This window comes from Vidua macroura, chromosome 11 (assembly GCF_024509145.1).
Source record: "Vidua macroura isolate BioBank_ID:100142 chromosome 11, ASM2450914v1, whole genome shotgun sequence".
In the NCBI taxonomy this organism is placed as follows: domain Eukaryota; kingdom Metazoa; phylum Chordata; class Aves; order Passeriformes; family Viduidae; genus Vidua; species Vidua macroura.
Window position 1 is genome coordinate 16,372,170 of NC_071581.1, and position 18,374 is coordinate 16,390,543.

At 44.7% G+C, this 18,374-nt stretch overlaps 2 protein-coding genes across 3 annotated transcripts in view; one reads left to right on the forward strand and one right to left on the reverse strand.

Annotated features, from left to right (window-relative positions):
* RSPRY1 (ring finger and SPRY domain containing 1) overlaps positions 1-4,163 on the reverse strand; it is a 35,809-nt gene extending 31,646 nt beyond the window's left edge. For both annotated transcript variants that reach the window (XM_053987438.1, XM_053987437.1), the window contains exon 1: positions 4,051-4,163. The gene's annotated coding sequence lies outside the window, so the exon portion shown is untranslated. The remainder of the gene's footprint in view (positions 1-4,050) is intronic.
* Positions 4,164-4,465: 302 nt separating this feature from the next.
* PSME3IP1 (proteasome activator subunit 3 interacting protein 1) lies at positions 4,466-17,810 on the forward strand. Its single transcript, XM_053987527.1, has 7 exons — positions 4,466-4,536; positions 7,507-7,652; positions 7,840-7,938; positions 9,769-9,895; positions 13,798-13,926; positions 15,898-15,962; positions 17,063-17,810. The coding sequence occupies exons 2-7, from the start codon at positions 7,523-7,525 to the stop codon at positions 17,278-17,280; spliced, it is 768 nt and encodes a 255-aa protein (XP_053843502.1). The 5' UTR covers positions 4,466-4,536; positions 7,507-7,522; the 3' UTR covers positions 17,281-17,810.
* The last annotated feature ends 564 nt before the right edge of the window (positions 17,811-18,374 follow it).

Here is an 18,374-nt window from a genome sequence, read left to right on the forward strand (position 1 = left end):
GTGCACATGCACTGAAGCCAGCAATCCAAAAACCCAATGCCAACACTTCAGATCAAAAAGTCCTCGATACTCGTCCTTCTCCCACCTAAAAAAACACCAAGATATTCAGATACTTAGAACAAAAGGGAGGCATTTTCTATAGAAAAAAAAAAAAAGCCTTAGAAAGGGAGAAAAATAATGATAGTTGTATTTCATATGCTCAGAAACCACTACTTCCCTGAGGGGAGAGATTTATTAGGGAAAAGATGGATTTCTTGTTACTGATCAGGGTACCTCACTGAACTCCATCTAATGAACATGAATTAAAAACCAAGGAGCAGCACCTCATGCCAGACTTTGGGCTGCCAGGTATCCCTGCTGCATGGGCAAAGCCCACCAAGCACACCAAGTTCCCATGGCAGAGCTGTGCTTCCAAAGCACAAGCCTGGTCACAGTAATGGCAGATCAAGGGCAGGTCATTACAGGCACTTCTGGAGAGAGATCATGATGCATTGGTCAGTCACACAACCTTGTGAGTCATGTGTGAACATCTGACTTTTATTAGACCTCAGCAACATAATGAAGAATAGAAAAGGAAATAAAAATCATGCTGGCACAGTCACTGCCCTGCAATGCCAGCTTTACAGTTACCAGACACAGACCAGGAAAATAAAATATATTGTCAGGACACAAGGCAGTACAAAGCACACAAGATACTTGAAAGACAAGGAATCTCAGTGTAAGATCACTGCCTGCACCGCTTTAAAGCAATGAGTAAAATCAAACTCTACTGAGCAAACATAAGTTCAATAGAGGGGAAAAAAAATCCCACAAAAACCAGTTTGAAATGCTGAACACAACATACTGATAATGGAGCAGAACAGGACAAATATCATGACACTAGCTGGCCTTCAATTTACTACAAGCTGACAGCATTTTAAGTTGCTGCCTCTATATTGAGAGGGAAAGCACACAGTGCACATGATGAGCCTTATTCCACTTTGTGAGGATATCAGCACACAGCTACATGAGCAACTGAGGACATTTCCAAACACAGCACATTGCCAGGTAGGAGAGATAAGGATAAGAAAGGGAATTTGAATGAAGAAACCTAAAGAGTGACAGGCCAGTAAGTGTTCTATGACAAATCACTGCCTTTATCACTGACTTACTGCTTACAATAATAAATATCTTCCTGTTATTCCTTAATTTTAACAAACAAGCAAAAAGCTTGAGGAGAATTGCCTCTGATTCCACCTGATGGGCACAATATGAGGGATGTCTTACTTTACAGGAGGGAACCAAAACATTCTAAGTGATCTATTTCAGTCCTATCCATTAGACTCACAGCAAATGAAATGCACTTCAAGCGAAGACCTCCTATGTGCAAACACTGATAATGTACCAAGGTAGAGCACTGCAGGGTTGTGCAGAAAACCATCATGGCCCTCTAAGAGGAAAAAAAAAGAACATTAAGAAAAGCACAGAATAATGTATCAGTGAGAGAACAAGAGAGCCACTGAGTGATCATCAAATTATGAGGCCACAGAGTAGGATACCACAGTGGCTACCACAAAGCATTGCAGTGAAACTCCCTGTACAGGAGGCTGAAGGTAAATAAAAAGGAAAGTTAAAGACCTCAGGGAAACCAACAAGCCCACCTTCCTGCAAACACACACTGGTATCACAGCTGATGATAAGGGAGGTGTGTGGACAAGCTGGATTAGCTCTATCAGCAATCTAAGAGTGGGTAAACAGCCAAGGCTAAGCTAATAAACAATCAGCAAGAGTTATTACAAGAGTTGTGCAGAATGCAAAACACAGCACTAAAATACCCTGGAGGAGCTTCCTACTCAAGTGATGGACAGGGGAAACTGAAAACTTTCATTTAGCAGGAACCTCAAGAGAATGTCTGGATGAAAAGGGAAGAGACAAGAAGCGATCACGCAACTACAATTGTGCTTCACTCATCTGAAAAAGAACACACCACAGGAAATTCACAATCTGTTCAAGCAGACCTATAAATAGGAACAAACAGCAGAGATTGGGGCACAAAGCAATAACAGCAATGTCCTAGAGGGAGGGACAGAGGAATGGGTGCCAGGAGGAGAAAGGGCCTGTTTTGCTGAGTGGACTTCAGTGGAGAACAAAGACACAGGCGAAAGCGCTTACAGAAGAATGGGCCAGATTTAGATCAAAGAACAGATCAATTCTGTGCATTTGGATAAATGCAAAACAAAACCACATTTAACAGCAGCACAGACTCTTAAAACAATATGACAAGTTCTGAGAATGCACAGTCGTCCGGAAATCCACAGTCAAGTACAGGAGTCCAACAGGAGATGAGATGCAAGGGAATGTTTCAGGTAGCTCAAAGGTGATGAGAACATGCACTGTTTAAAAATCTGTATAATTTAACAAGAACAGAGCAAAAATTTTAATACCGGAAAGAAAACAAGGGAAAGTCACAGTAAACAAGTGGATGTAGGTTTTCATGTGACAGTTTCATAGCGGTGATGGATGTACAGAAAATTAGCAGAAAAGCAGAACTGAGCTGAGGACCAGCATGAGAAAACACCAAAACAAATACATGCATTCAACACAAGACAAAGGACAGAAAAACTATAATCCTGAGGCAAAGCTAGTGCTAAGTAGAAAAAAAAATCTCTTATATCGAAGAAAACAAACACTGATACAGACATAAAATGAAAAAAACCAAACACACCAGTATTCAGAAAACAGCAGGCTGAATTAATTTAGGAGAGAAAAGGCAGCTTTTATGTCTGTGTTTCTCCATGGACCAAAGTTCCACTGTGTGAGAAAAACTGATAACACTGGCTCAGCACCAAAATGAACTCTGGGTTCAGGGATCAGAGTTTGCAATAACGAAACAGAAAATGAAACTCGGGTGACGACAGTCATTCCTGGGACCTACACTAAGACTGGACCTAGAACGGACTGTGCACCTACTGCTACACAGCAGAAAAAAACCGGCAGTGCATAAAAAGAGGGGTCAGTGAAGGCCTGTGGGACAGAAACAGCGATCAGAATCAAAGGGCTTAAAAGAGAAACTCATGCTCGATATGGGCATGATACAAGCAGTGAAAAAATCCTGCTTTATAAGCACTGAAGTGGGAGAGCAGAGCTGAGGAGTTACCGCACCCGTAGCAAAGGTGCCGCTGCCTAATCTATCACCCAAGAATTTAAAACAAAAAGATCCAGGAAAATGAGTGCATTTGCCCCGCTCCACATCTTCACATCTCCTCTGTAAAGACAGAAAACTTGCTGTGGAGAAACATTTTGACACGGAGAGCCATAAAGAGCTTTCAGGATTCTGACTCCTCACATTCATGTAACGATATTGAAGGGCTCGACAGCCCCGCCGCGTTCCCGAGCGCTGCCAGAGCAGCGCGCCGAGCCTGTGACCCCGCGATTCCGAGTCATTCTGCCCCTCGCACACCAAACCCGCTGTAGCCGAGCCCATGTTCTGCAAGTCATACGAGCACCGGGAGCCCTCCCGATAGGAAGTTCCAACCCCTCCGGGCCCCGAGCAGCGCCGGACTCGGGGCGCCCCAGCTCGCCAAACCCCCGTTCATTCACCTTCTGCCGCTTTCTTTAACGAGCTCCCAGCTCCGCACGCCAGCCCAGCTCTGCCCAGCTCCGGGGCCTCCGCGCGAGCTCAGCGAGCCCGGGGGTTGCACCGTGGCCGCCCGCCTCTCACCGCGGCTTGCCCGCCCGGATGGCCCCAGCGAGGCAGCCGGGGGGTACCGACGATGCCCGGGGGGCAGCTGCACCAACCACCAGAGCCGACGGGACCCCGGGCCGCCGCCTGGGGCCGGGGGCTGCGCCGGCCCGGCCCCCACCCCAACCGGGACCCGCGCCGGCGGCCCCTGGGGGAGCGGAGGGCTGAGCACGGTGCCTCCGCTCATCAACGCACGGCCGGCAATGGGGCCACCGGCGGGGCCACCGGCGCCCAGCCCGCCACTGTCCCTTCCCCTCACCCCGATGCGCGCCCCGCTCCACCCCAGCCCCGCGGCACCCGCCAGCCGGGCCGCGCCCGCCCTGCCTCACCTCAGCTCCGCACAGCCCCGCCGGGAGCTCAGCGGGAGCGCAGCGGGGCGGCCGCGGACCCCGCGCCCTCCGCCCCTGCCCGGCCCCGGCCCGGCGCTGCCGCCGCTCCTTTGTGCCGAAAGATGGAGGCGACTCACGGCGCGGCCCCGCCCCGGCCCCAGGCCCCGCCCCGCCCGCGGCCGCGCCCCCCGCCGTCTCCCGGGCGACCCGCACCGCCCTCGGCCCCGCCCCCGCCCCGGAGCTTCGCCCAATCGCGGCGCGGGGCCGCCGTGACGTCCTCCCTCCAGCCAACCCCCGCCCGCTCCGCGCGCCGCTCTGCCCGCCGTAAGAGCAGAGCGGATTGGCTGCCGCGGGGGCGGGGCCGCCGGAGGAAGGGCTCGCTCGGTTGGCCGCGGCGGGCGGAAGGGGCGGGGCGGCCGGCGGAGGGGAGCGGGGTCAATGGCGGCGCTGCGGGCCCGGCGGTGCCGCTCGCTGTGAGGGGCCGCGGTACGTGCCGGGGGCGGGCCCGGGGCGGTGGGGCCGGAGGAAGCGCCCGGGGGCGGGATAGCGGCCGTGGCCGGCCCGCAGGGCCCTTCGGGTGCAGGGGTGAAGAGGACCGGGCCTGGGCCCCGCGAGCGCGGCGGGCCGGCGGCCGCTGCCGGGACGAGGGGCTGCAGGGAAGGTGGGGAGAGGAGGTCGCAGTGAGGACTCGGAGCAGCTCGGGCCCGGCACGCCCGGGAGGGTTCCCCGCCCCGAGGTCCGGCGGCAGCGCGGGAAGCGGGGCCCGGGGGCGGTTCAGGCCGGCGGGGCCGATTGATCCCCTCCGGCTCCGCGGCGGCTCCGGGCTCGGCGCGCAGCGCCTCGCTTGATGTGGTGCGGGGAGCGCTGCCCGACTCTCATCAGCGGTGGGTTGATGAAAAGGGTGGCTAAGTAGTCTTTGTTACTTAAAGAGCGCTGGATCTGTTGGAAGCTGCACTCGGGTACCCAGGGCACCGTCGCTGCTCTACATCTGTTCCAGCCTAAGTGGTGGCAAGGGTTGTGAAGTCCGGGAGGTTTTTTGATCCTGGGGGTGTTACCATCTGGTGTTATAAAAACATGTGGTTTACGACTGTGACAAACTTTTGTCATTTGCGGTGACAGCATAGCCCTACAATGCAGTCACCAGACGAAAACATAGATAAATAGGGAAAAGTTGCCAAGTGCGTGTTTCTTGTTGGGTCTGGTTTGTGTGTGATAGCTTCAGATGGGAGAGGGCAAAGAATACAGCAAGACTACCAAACTTTGTAAGTGCAAGTGAACTTTGATGCTGCTTGATGGGGTTTTTCTGCCCCTCATCTCTTTTCCCCAAGATGGGGTTGTCAATGTCAGACACCCGTTTTCAGACCGGTGTTGGAAGCACCATTGCTGCATCTCGGGCCATAATTAAACCTTAATCCATTTCATGTATCTTAAAATATATTTCTGAGTGAACTGACTGATCCAGGTGGTTTGCTGCTGAAGGCTGTAGTCCCCAGAGGATACGGTGTTCTTGCAGAATCTCTTTCCCTGTGTTTGCTTTTATTACTTTCTGTCACCATTGTATTGGAACCTTTTGTTTCCTCTCTAAATATATAGGTTGAGATGACACAAGTGGAGAAACAATTTCTGTTGTTTATGTAGCACTTGGATAGGAAAGCTGGCCTTGTGATCAGGACTTGTATTCAGCTGTGAGATTCAATTTTTATCTTCTCTGTAGGTTTCCAGCTTGAACCACCTTCAGACATTACACTCAAAGAGCAAGTGTTCCATGCTTTCTGGAAAGTGGACTTAGGGTCTTAGGGTGGATTTTTTTTTTTTTTGTTGGATATTAAAAGAGAAAGAAAGAAAAGTTTAAAAAAGAGAAAATCACCAGCCCTGGATCTGTCCTTCCTGTCCCCAGCTCTTAAGAGAATTCTTTTGTCTTAACTTCTTTTAGTAACACTAACCTTAAGAATGCATCCTGCTGTAACAAATACTTGTCCAGTGCTCTAACCTGGATTTCTCCTGAGACCTCAGTTTTTTCATTTTTGTTACAAGCAATACACCCAAAAGTATCAGTTTTTGTAAGGATTTCAGGACTTCCTGCAGGACTGTGGTGTGAAGGAAGAATGATAAACAGGTTTCTTCCCTCACTTGGGTTACTACATCCCTTCCTCCTTGGAAGAGTAACTGTTCTGGGCTCTCTTCTGAGCTGAAATGCAGCCAGGGTGAGATCTCAAATGAGCAGTACTTGACAGAACTGTGGGCAGTCCTTAACTTGCTGCAGTTATACCAGGGAGATAAGGAAGCAGAAAAAAGTTATGTTGGCATGTCTTTAAAGGAACAGCTCTGTGTGTTGTGCTTATGTTGTACTTCTGTGTACAGTTTTGATGTACAGGCTTGAAACAAAAACAGGCATTAGGGCTTCATGGTGTACCATGGAGCTGGCAGAAAAATTCTAGAAGGAGACACCTAGGACTCACAGAAGCAGTTTGTTTCATTCTGGGCTTTCAGGTCTCAAGACCACGAGTTTCCTTGTGGAGCATCTCCACCCTGCACCTGGTACTGAAATCCTGAAGCAGAGGGTGGCTGCACTGTGGGGGAAGGGGCTGTGCTCTCTCCAGGGGAAGTGCTGCTCATTTTCTAACCCCAGCTCTGTTTTAGGCATGGGGAATTCCCTCTCTCACTCAGCTGTTGACCTCCCAGCCAGATCCCCCCAGTTCATATGCTGGCCACAGTGTTCTGTGGCCATGGTTCCATGGAATATCCCTTTGGCCAGTTCAGGACAGCTGTCCTGGCCATGCTCCCCCACAGCTTCTCGCTGGCCGAGCTGACACTGGGGAGTCCTTGACTTAGGCTAAAACTGCAAGGGTGTTACCAATCTTGTTGTCACACCAAGCCCAAAACACAGAGCTGTACCAGCTACTAAGAAGTTTAGCTCTGTCCCAGCCAAAACCAGAACAGCTGGTAATTTCTGAAATCTCACTGTTAATCACTTCTAAATACATGCATTCAACAACTGAAAATAGGCAAGCTTTCTCAAATTTTCATAGCTTGGGCAAAAAGAACTTGGATTTTAATGCTTTGTCATCACTTTATCTCTCTTCAGAACAGCTGTGGAGGAACAGAAATAAAAGGATGAGAGTGTAGGTGAGGGTGTTTAATTTTATTTTTAAAAAATATTTACTTAAGCAAAGTAAATCCATTAGAACATGACTTTCAAAAAAACAGCCTGAGGCAGACAACTAGCAGGAAAGACATTATGAAAAAAAAGAGTAAAGAAGGAGTAATAGATGATGCTTATTAGTCTTAGCAGTTATGCAGTGAGTTTGTGTCTCAGTCAGTGCTTACTATGCAGTGTTCTTTAGAGAACTGAAGTTATTGTAAGGGCAGCAGGTCTGCTTTTCAGGATATTTAATCATGTTTCACTCACTGAAAAGCATAATCAGCCTCCTGATGTTTTGCATGTTGTGTTTTCAGGAGACACTATTCCACAATGGAAGGGGGAGATGGCACTGCTGACCTGGTGATTAACAAGAGATTCGTGTCTGAAGCAGAGCTAGAGGAGCGACGAAAGAGAAGGCAAGAGGAATGGGAAAAGGTCCGAAAACCTGAGGACCCAAAAGGTATGGGCTAAATGTTAGTAATTACTGGGAAAAGATCAGAGAATTTTTCATTTTTGTGGAAAATAAAAATTAAAAGTGATGGCTTTTTATATACTATAATTGAAATGGTTTTTATGTGAAGGAACTGAGAACTGTTGGCGGTGTAGTGTTTCTAACGTGGTCTCTCTTCCTGATTTGTTCCTTTCAGAATGCCCAGAGGAGGCATATGACCCACGGTCGTTGTATGAAAGGCTCCAGGAACAGAGAGAAAAGAAGCAGCAGGAATTTGAGGAGCAATTTAAATTCAGTAAGCAGCAGCAGCAGCAAACTGCATGTGTTGTATGCAACAGCTGTGCATGACTTCTGACTAAAGGATATATCTGTGTGTTTTGTCTCCCTCTCTGAGAGGGAAGCAAAGGCTTCAGGAGAGTATTTTTGAAATCCTGGATTTTTAAAGGAACATGTTCTGGACACTGGGGCAGCACTGCACACGTGCAAAACTCAAAAGGTGTTTGCAGTTATCAAGCTGCATGCCTGTAAAGTGTTGAATAGTGAGCTTATATTGCATATAAAATAAAAAAACACCAAAAAAATCCCAAACAAACTTGATAGCAATTCACAAAGAAGTGGAAAAGTATTGTGGTTTTGTGACTCTTGAACTCATGCTTTAACACATGCTTGAATTAATTAAAGAAATCATGTTAGAGCAGCTATTGCATTTCCAAGCCATAATTATTTGACTAAAAGTGATTTGAGAGTTAAGATTATGATTTGGAAGAAGTAAACTTACATGTTTTGATTCTTTAGAAGTAGATGTTTGACTCTTCTAATGAAATGTTTGAATTTCTGGTTTTATAGAAAAGCCCTTTATAGAAAAGTGGCAAGTACAGACAGCAGCATTCATGCATTAAAGTCTCCAGCTGGACCTACAGGATTCTTTCCACCTAGAGAGTTTCCAGTAAACTTCAGCAGACTTTTGATCCCAGTCATTTTTGTTAACATGACTAAGCAGTTCTTGCTGAAGGAGCCACCCAAAAATTGACTGCTGTCAGCCTGAATAGGAAAGGCTTTAATAACTGTCTAATTGAATAGTTTTTCTTGGCCAGTTATATTAGATCTGCAACACCTTTGCTTTGGTAAGCCAAGTGCTGGAATGGGAAGTAGTCCTGAGAAGTAAACCCACCTCTGCTTTTAATGCAGCCACAGCAGAATATCAGATACCAGCTAACCTGGAGAGCAAAACCTGCTGCAGAGTGCCTGAGAGGGAGCCTCAATAAAACCTCAGCTCAAAGGACCTCAGTGGCTGCTCCTCTTAGTTTGCAGATGAGTCAGGCAGAACATGAGATTAATTCATGTCACTTGCTTCAAAACATGTCCTGAGTTTCACTACTTTTGCTCTCTGAAGGGGTCCTCAGTAGTAGTAGTGAGTGCTACAAGTTACTGTTTAAAGATTTATGAATGAGCTCTGCGTGAGTTGGAAGGAGCAGGGATTGGCTTTTATAAAGTAACCTCAAATAATCATTGATTTCCAGAGCTTTTCTGTCAGACACAAGCTTGCCAATTATTGGTATAAATAGATTAAATGGATTTCCTAGTTTGCCCTCAAATTGACTAGGGCTTGCCTATTAGGGTTGAAGATTAAAAATATGGTGACTTCATGTAAAAGCCTAAAAATCCTCCTATGGCATTAAGCTTTAATGAAGACTAAAGGTGATGTTTGGGCTAAGATTTCTGATGATGACTACAAACATCAAGGTTTGGTCTTCCTAAACCACACTTTTTATTGTCATTCTAATGAAATCCATTTGCTCAAGAGGCACTGAACATTTGCAAACAGGAAATAAAAGACCTTCCTGCTGCACTGGCATGTACTTTGCTTAAAGTAGGGTAGCATGTTTAGAAATAATTTGTTTTTATTTGGAAATTAGGAGTAGTCTTGCTTCTACTTTTTTTCAATTTTTGAACAGGTGTTAAAACTAATTAGGTAGGAATTGTTTGCTCTAAGAAAATGTACTTCCTCTTTTGAGGGAAGAAGTGTGATTTTATTTTTTAGTTATTGGTCGGTTTAAGAACATTCAGAGGAGACAGACTTAGACATGGTGTCTGAAACCAACAAATTTCTTCTTTCTTTATTCAGAAAATATGGTAAGAGGCTTAGATGAAGATGAGACACATTTCCTTGATGAGGTTTCTCGGCAGCAAGAGCTACTAGAAAAGCAGCGAAGGGAAGAAGAGCTGAAAGAATTAAATGAATACAGAATATCCTTTGCACTAAAATGGCTGGTGGTTACCTAGAGGAGGGTAAGAGTGGGCTGTAGTTTGTTCTGTCACTTGACATTCTTTTTATAAAGCTGCTTTACAGAATGTGTACAGTGATAAACTTTCAAAGTTTAATGGCTTCATTGTAGCTTTGATGGACCACTGCAATGTTTGATAGTTCCCCCTCAACTCCCACTTCTTTGATACTTTCCTTTCCTTCTCCCCTCTGCATTGTTTTGGGGTTTGGTTGAGGTTTTTTTGTGGGGGTTTGTAGGGTTTTATTTTTTCTATTACTGAGGTCATGAAATGCCATAACTTAAAAGAGAAAGAGAACATAAAGAAAAAACAGCGTTTCATTTCTAATCTCTTGTTTTTGTCTTATGGAAAATTACACGCTTTTTTTTAACTGTATATTGCCTGATTTTAAGATACCTGTTTGAAACAATGTGTGGATTGCTCTCTGTTATTCTTCTTGGAGTATTAGATTCTTTCTCCCTTACTGATACCTGCAGGATGAGAAATTAAATACATCTGTGCAGATGTGCTGAATTTATTTTGGGAAGTCAGTGCCCATGGAGTCTTGGCTCCTTTGGGTAGTACACGCTTGTAGGCAGGATTAAGAGCAGGACAGTTTGGCCTTGCTGTTAAATTTGCCTAATTTTCTTGTAGATATGCTAGAAAATCATATAGGATGTTTTTCCTCTCTAATTAGTGCCAGTCAAGGGAGGTTGGAATGATTTGAGAGTTACTGTGCTAAGCAAAATGTTGCTTTTTTGACGTTTAGTGAACCTATGCAGAATCTGATGGTTTCCTCATCTAGATTGCTTTTGAGTTACAGGTAAACAAAACACATGTTTTCAGGGAAGCTTTAGTATAGATGAAAGAGTTTGTGAACACAAGGAGGTGACCAAAACCAGTCAGCAGATAAAATTGAATAGTGCTGGTACTACAGATATTTGTCTTACCTTGTGTTAGTCAATAATTTAAAATTTGGAGCATGTGTCCTGTGAAGAAAATCTCAATTAGCTCAGGAGTGTGTTTATGAAAAAGCAATCCTGATGCATTTTTTTAACTTCAGAAATAGGCTGCAGTTAGCTGATGGATTTGGAGTATTTTCTTGATTTGCTGGATCTATTAATGGGCTATTCATGGATATATTTAGTTTTGGTGATGGTTGCTCGTGGGGCTGGCTGATCCAGGGTTGTGCAGTGTGAGATTGTGCTGTGGGAGCAGCTGACAGCTCTTGTTATGTCACATACATCTGGGGTGAACCATACCAGCCCTGAGGGAATCTTAAGTTGCTTGAATTAGCCACATAAAACACAGATCCCTGAGCAGCCTGATCAAGATGTACAGACCATCTTAACTCAGTCTTTGCACTCTTAGTAATATTGGTGGCTCTGAATCTGAAATCTTACTGTAAAAATTAAACTTATTGCTGATGGAGTGGAGGAAGGGAGAATGTTTTCTAGTCACCTTATCTTATGAGAAAATCAAAAGTGTTGCTCATTTAATTTCCTTTTTAAAATTATTTTTATTTTACCATGATATTTCAAGCAACCTCAGAGCAAATTGACTTGTGTTTTAAATTTTTGGTGGTGTTCTGAAATGCAAAAGTGGTTTTTGCTTCTGCAGGTTGTTACTAATGGTTTATCGCTGCAGTGACAAAAAACACTGTGCTGCATCTATAGGTACTGTTTAAGTGCTCTTCCAAATTAGTAAGAGGAGTGTCAATCCAATGGATTTCATTATTTGCTCTTTTTCCTGGTATAGCATTTAATTTAAGCTACCCAGAGGCATTAATTTAATGGTAAAAACGGTGTCAATATTCAAGTATAGAGATTTTTTTTCCTTAATTTTTCAGGTTGAACAATCACAAAATTATACATCCTCAGGATAAATATGCCTTGGAATATTTTAAGGTACTCCTGAGCATAAGAAATTCAAATTCATATGCATGGATGAATAGGAATTTTTCTTTCTCCTGCATGAACAACTAGGTTTGTTTGTTCCTTTCCCTATCGAGACCCCTCTGTTCAGATAAAGATTTACAAATATTTTAAAAACCATTTCCAAGAAGTATTTGAGAGCAAGATCAGCTTGTCTTTACTGCTATCTAAATGTAGGAACAGTCTCCCTTCCAAGAAGCTGGCTTTACTGAAGGACAGCTTGTTTAGTGCAGTTGATATTTAAGATTGAGAGGTTTGTTTCTAATGTTGTCTTCCTGAGAGGGAATGCTTCTTGGCTGGCTATAGCATTAGATTTGCTAATGACAGCAGGATGTATAAAATACCTACTAAAAATGTGCTGTGACTTTCTAGTTGAGGAGTTTTAGGAGAATGCCATCCTGGATGGGTGCTAAAAGCCTGTAATTTGGTATATTTTAAAAGAAAAGCCTTTGAGTTCCTCAGTCAGGCTTAGAATACAACAAAGTAATGGACCTAAATGTGGCAGTTGAACACTGCAGTGTGTGGAAAAATTGTGTGGCAACATCAAATCATGTTCAGCACAAGGAGCTCTCAGATGACTTCAGACAGCCACAGGATGGCACTCCTGTGCCATCTCAAAAATAGATAAAATTGAACAATGGTTTGGGCTGAGAAGACTTTAGGTTGAAGTAAGGAACAGTCTGGGTTACTGCTGTGTCCTTAGGAAAATCAAATAATATATGGCATCTGAACATTCCTGTTTGTAAAGTGATTGGAGACTGAGTGTCACTTCAAAGCAAAGTCTGAAAGTTTTTGATTTTCAGATGTTCAATGGGTGAAAAAAGCTATAGCTTCAAATACATGGGCCAACAACGTGAAATTCACTATCCAATATACGTCTGCAGTGACTGGGGCGTCTGTGAAACTCCAGCTTGTAGTCAGAGGAGAAACCATTAGAACACTAGATTTGAGTTTATAAACATGCTTTTAAACTAAGTTAATTTGCCTTTGCCTGTGCAGTTAAAATTTTTGCAGAATTTTGTGTGACTTTCCTGGCACCTCGTCTACAAAGAGGGTCTTTGACAGATTTCTCTTCATCACAAGGAGATGTGTTCAGTGTGTGCAGAGTGTGCCCTAATAAACAGACCCTGCTCCTTCTTATCCCATCTGAGAACCTGCTTAAGCTTGTCCACCTCCTTATAGGTTTCAGCTGCATTTCACCTTGCTAACACTGTTTTAATCTACTTAGCTTTTCTGAGCAGTTGCAGTCTTTTTTGGGTGAATCTTGGACCACAGTTCCTCTTAATCACTGTCTCCTTTCTCTTGGGATTGGTGCTCAGACCAGCAGTAGAATCCTTGTGGTCCTCACAGAGAGATGAGCTGAAAAGGTAGAGTGCTAAAGACCAAACCCAAAAAGTGGAACTGTTCTTTCTTGCTTGACTGAAATCTGCTGGGCTCAGCAGAAAGAGGGTTTGAGGAGTAGAAGTGAGTGCATATATTGCTACTTAGCTTGTCTGGTGAGGATTAGAGTGTGGAGCAGCAAATTTGAATTACAAATGTGTTGATGCCCATAGAAGGGGAAGTACTGCATTGCCTTTTTGGTTTGTTTGTTTTGGTCCAGCCTGACCATTTTGCTTTTCTAAGGCCTTTAGGAAAAGGCAGGATGGTGGATATGTTCATGGGTGCTGGGTGTTTTGTGTTACACCTTTCTGGCTTCAGTACAGCAGCTCCCAGCCTGGACATCCTCACAGGGAGAGCTGGTCCTGATACCAGAGAGAGCTCCAACCCCAGAGGGCAAAGTATCTTCTCTTCTGGCTGAGGCTACCAGCTCAATGTCATTACAAATAAGTTTATTTTGATAGAATATGTGAATGAACTTCGGTCACTGCTGTCAGCAGAGCTGGCTAAATATATCAGGGAGGAAATGTCTGTTCTCCCCATTCCTTCTCAGCTGATCCTTAACCCTTAATTCACAGCACTCTCACTAAAGTGGGAGTCAGTATGGACCCAAAGAAGGAAACTGAGAAGAAATTGCCCATGAAGTCAGTGGAAAACAAGAACAAATTTTCTCAGGCAAAGCTGTTGGCAGGAGCTGTGAAACACAGAAGGTTAGTTTCACACTTCTATAAATTCATGAGGAACGGAACCCAGTTAGCAGTGTAAAGGGAGACAGGCCAAAACTGCCTCCAGAGAGTGAGGTGTAAACCTTAGCCCTAAAGAAAAAAGGGGGAAGGTATAAGAAAAGACCAGTCTTGTTTCTATAGGCTCTCACAAACTGTGGGGAAAAACATGAAGCACATCAAATAGATAAGCGTGTGTAAAGCAAGTGGGTAGGATCTTCATTTTAGAGTGCCAGGCTTGGGCAATCCTGCTTGGGGTTTGAGGGAATCTATTTTACGTCTCTGTTTGTAGATATCAGAGTCACCTCACAAATGCAATTTCATTCAGGTTGCCTAATTTATCAGCCAATTTTGCCTGTGTTTAAAATGGATTGTTTTAATTGCTGCTGGGGACAGCATGGGGGAGACAAGGTTACAAGAGAGGAGCTTTGTGTGCCAGTTTGGTTCGAAGGATATCGGAGAAACTTCCTGTGTTCCTCAGGGATTTGCACTGATACATCAACACCCTTTCCATCCCAGGCAGGTGACAGCTGGGTTTGTGATGTGCTTGCTGCTTTGATCTTGGCCTGCAAACACAGCTGCTGGTGTACTACAGGTTATGGAGAAACAAGGCATGTGGGACCAGACTTATTTCCCACAGATGAATCATCTAATACTTAAGATGATTACTGACATCTCAAAATGCAGTGTGTTCGAATCGTCTCAGGGAATGTGAGATTATTTTAGAAGCTTGTCTTGTAGGGTGATGTTTAGCTCCCAGTACAGCAGTTAATTGCATGTCTGAAAACTGAAGTAAGCACTTCCACCACCTAATGTCTGTGGGGTTGGGTGATAGTTTGGGTTTTGGGAAGGCAGAAAAGAAAAACCCTGAGCTGATAACAAGCAGCCAATAATGTTTTTGTCTTGTAACTAATAGTACTTAACCCAGTAGGATGTAGAAAAGGAGCTGGCATGTGCTTAATGGTACTTCTAAAGTCTGCAGATGGCATCTGTTTAAAGAGAGCATCTTAACTGACATGTCAGTGCCATTGCAGACTTGCTTTGCAGTCTTCTATTTTTGCCATCTTATCTTTTATTGCAAAGTGGCCCAAAGTAAGTGTAGTGTGAGCTCAGCATCTGCTCCCTGAGCTTTGTAATTTCCTGTAAAGGATGTATTACTGTTAAAAGCTCTCTGCACAGAATAACCTTTCATCTGTACTGCATGTTCTGATAGGGACAGAAAAGAGTTAATGCATAATAATGCTCATGCTTCATCAGTTCCTCACTGCTGAATCTGGGAAGCATTTGTTTATGTGGATGCCTTAGCATTGGAACATGCAGGAGTGGAGGAGGGGAGAGAAATCTCAGCAGTGACGGGGAGAGCTAAAGAAGCTCTGAAGAGTCAGAAGTCCAAGTCATGCTCCTTTCTCCCAATGCCACTTTGGACCCAGAAAGGACCTTCGTGGACACTGTCAATTGCTGTGAGACTGTCTGAGCTTACTGGGTGCAAGATTTCTATGTGTTTTAGAACAGGCTCTCTAGGTGCTTGAAGGAGAGGAAGGAAGGTCTGCAAGGGAAAAGCCATGGATGTTGGCAGCAGTAAGTGTGGTAATCATCCACATGTGCAAGGCTGTGGCATGTGGGTGTCTGAAGCTCAGGTAGTTATTCCCAGTCTCCTGTGGGGCACATCCTGCTGAATAGGCAGCTCTAGGTTGCTGTGCAAGGGGTTTGACTTGAACTCTAAGAGGTGTGTTCCTTTCCCAGGTTAACAAGTGATACTTGTAGTGTAGGTGTTGGTGCTTCCTTGGATCCTGCATGTTCCCCAAGGAGCCTCAGTTAATGGCAATTGGAAGTGGTGATGGTCATCAGGGGACCCTGCTGGCATCTGCTGTAGCATTTGAGGCAAAGATGTAACAATGATTTCACAGTCATTAAGTGGTTGCCTTTGAAGAACGAGACACTCTGTTATTTTTTCCACAGTTCAGATGGTGGTAACAGTGTCAAGAGGTTGAAACTAGACACTGACCACGAGGAAAAGAATCCAGGTATGTCCCAACTTCTGCAGGTGGGAAGCTGTGTGTCTGTTACTGAACAGCATCTGAGTTGGAGTTAAATCTCATAGAGGCTTTGCTTTTCTGTTCCTTCACTGGGCAAGACAGCACAGACTTTGGTTGGCACGTTCTCTTTTAAAGCAGTAGAAATGGTAAGTGGGTGCTGACAGCCTCCATGGAAAATAGGGCAGCAGGGAACCTCTGCAGGTTATCAGGATGTCCCCTGCCCAAACCAGTCCTGACAGATGTTTGTCTAAGGAGCTCTTAAGTCTCCACATATAGAGACTGTCCACCTTCCTTTGAGAGTTTATTAATCTGAAAGAGTTTAACCTGATAACTAATGGAATTGTCCTTAGGTGCATTTCAAGCCTAATGCTTGTTCTGTGGGCAGGAGACATGGAGAACAGATGATCCCCTTCCTCTTCACAGCAGCATTGCATGTATTTGTATATATCCACTTCAGCTTTATGCTCTGAAGTGATTCGGTCCATCCTGAAATCAATTTGTTTCAGAAAATTGTGGGGAACTAGAAGAAAATTAAGTTGTGTTTCAGCTTTAGCTGTCAGGGCTGCAATTGACTTGCTGTCAAGATACTCTGACACAAATCGGGTGAGCTGCAGTTGTGTAACAACAACCCAAAGCATTTCCTGAATCTCCTTCTGTTCAGTAAACTTTCAGAACAGCAGAAATAATTAATTAGCCATGGAAGATGGGAGATGTTGACTAGCAGAATGATGGAATAAAACTTTTTCTCAACTATGCTGTTATATTGCAAAAAAAATACTCAATTACTCAAAGCAGAGCCATTTATTCTTATTTAGTGGGTTTGGTACTTGACAAGTATCAAACTGACAACTTTAGAATAAAAAAAATCCGTAATGCCAGCATAGAGAAGAAAAAAATCCCCTGAGGTAGCAAGTCCTTCCTGTCAGAATGGTTTTATTACAGCATAAAGCTGCCTTATGCTTTAATTAAATCCTGAAATCATCCCCTGCTTATGTGGGAAAAGCAGGTGAGTGACACATGGCAGTTCCTGGGCTGATTGAAAGCCCTTTCCTGCACTCTAGTTGTTGACTGAGGTTTCTCTCTTCCAGAAAAACCCTCCTGTGTTCCCCTGGGGAGCAGCTCAGTGGGAGGCTCCACAGTGCATTGTCCCTCAGCAGCCGTGTGCATTGGGATCCTGCCTGGCCTGGGCGCCTACTCGGGGAGCAGCGATTCCGAGTCCAGCTCGGACAGCGAAGGCACCATCAATTCCACTGGGAAGATTGTCTCTTCTGTCTTTCGTGGCAACAGTTTCTTTGATGGTCCATAACAAAATCCCTCAGTGTGTAATGTAGTGCAGAATATCTTCCAAAGCCCTGATGGATGCTTGTTGCATCCTTCTGCCCCAAATATAATCTTTCTAGCTAACCTCTCAACTTTAATACACTCAGATACTCCTAAAGTAACTCATTATTTCTCCCCTCCCCCACCACCCCCAACTTTCCATTTCTGGGGTGCATACTGAGCCTGGAAGAAAAGCTGCCATCCTAAAGCAGAAGGCACACCTAACCATGTCATAAAGGTCTGAGGGTATGGAGGAGAGAGCTTTATCTTTTACAATTCTTATGGAAAGAATTATGTTGATTTAAGAAGTTTATACAAGACTAACAAGGCAAAAAATAATCACTTGAAGCAGTGAAGTCTTGTAGAAGCAGCCATGTGTTCTGTTTTAAAATGTCATTTTTATTCTGTATTTGAAAAATGGGGGCAGAACCAAATTTGAGCAGATGGTGAAGTGTAGATTGCCATGACACTGTAAAGAAGTTTTAGTGTTACATGATTAAAGACGTTCTGAACACATTTTTTTTATCTCTGCCTGTACCATTCATAATTGTTCTCATTCCATTAATCAATTTCTGCTCTACCCAACCAACCATTCCCTCAAACCACCATCCAGGAGAGGTGTAGGTCCGTTTCCCACAAAAGCAGAAGTGGTGATGAAGACTTCATCTGAGTGAGTTCACAGGAACTGCAGCTGGCTTTTCTGCTCAAAGGCTGCTGCTCCAGCACTGGGGCTTGATAAATCATGCAGCTTTTCAGCAGCAGTGTTCTGAAGGGCATGAATCCAGAGTGGGTGGGACTCCCCTGTTCAGCCAAACTCCTTTGTACTGGAGTTGGAGAATTCCAGAAGTAGGGCTGAGGGCCCATCCTCTTAATCTCAGTGTGCTGATGGGAGTTTGGAGGGTTGGAAGAGTTCAGCTCAGCTGCTCAGGGGTGGAAGTGTCTCTGTGCCATCCTGCTCTATGTAGTACCCTTGTGAGACAGCATCTGGTCAGTGTGTACCAGAGGGCAGTTACCTGGAGGTGACACTGAGGGAGTTGTGAGGGAGCAGCTGGGCTAAAAGCAGAGAAAACAAGGCCTGTA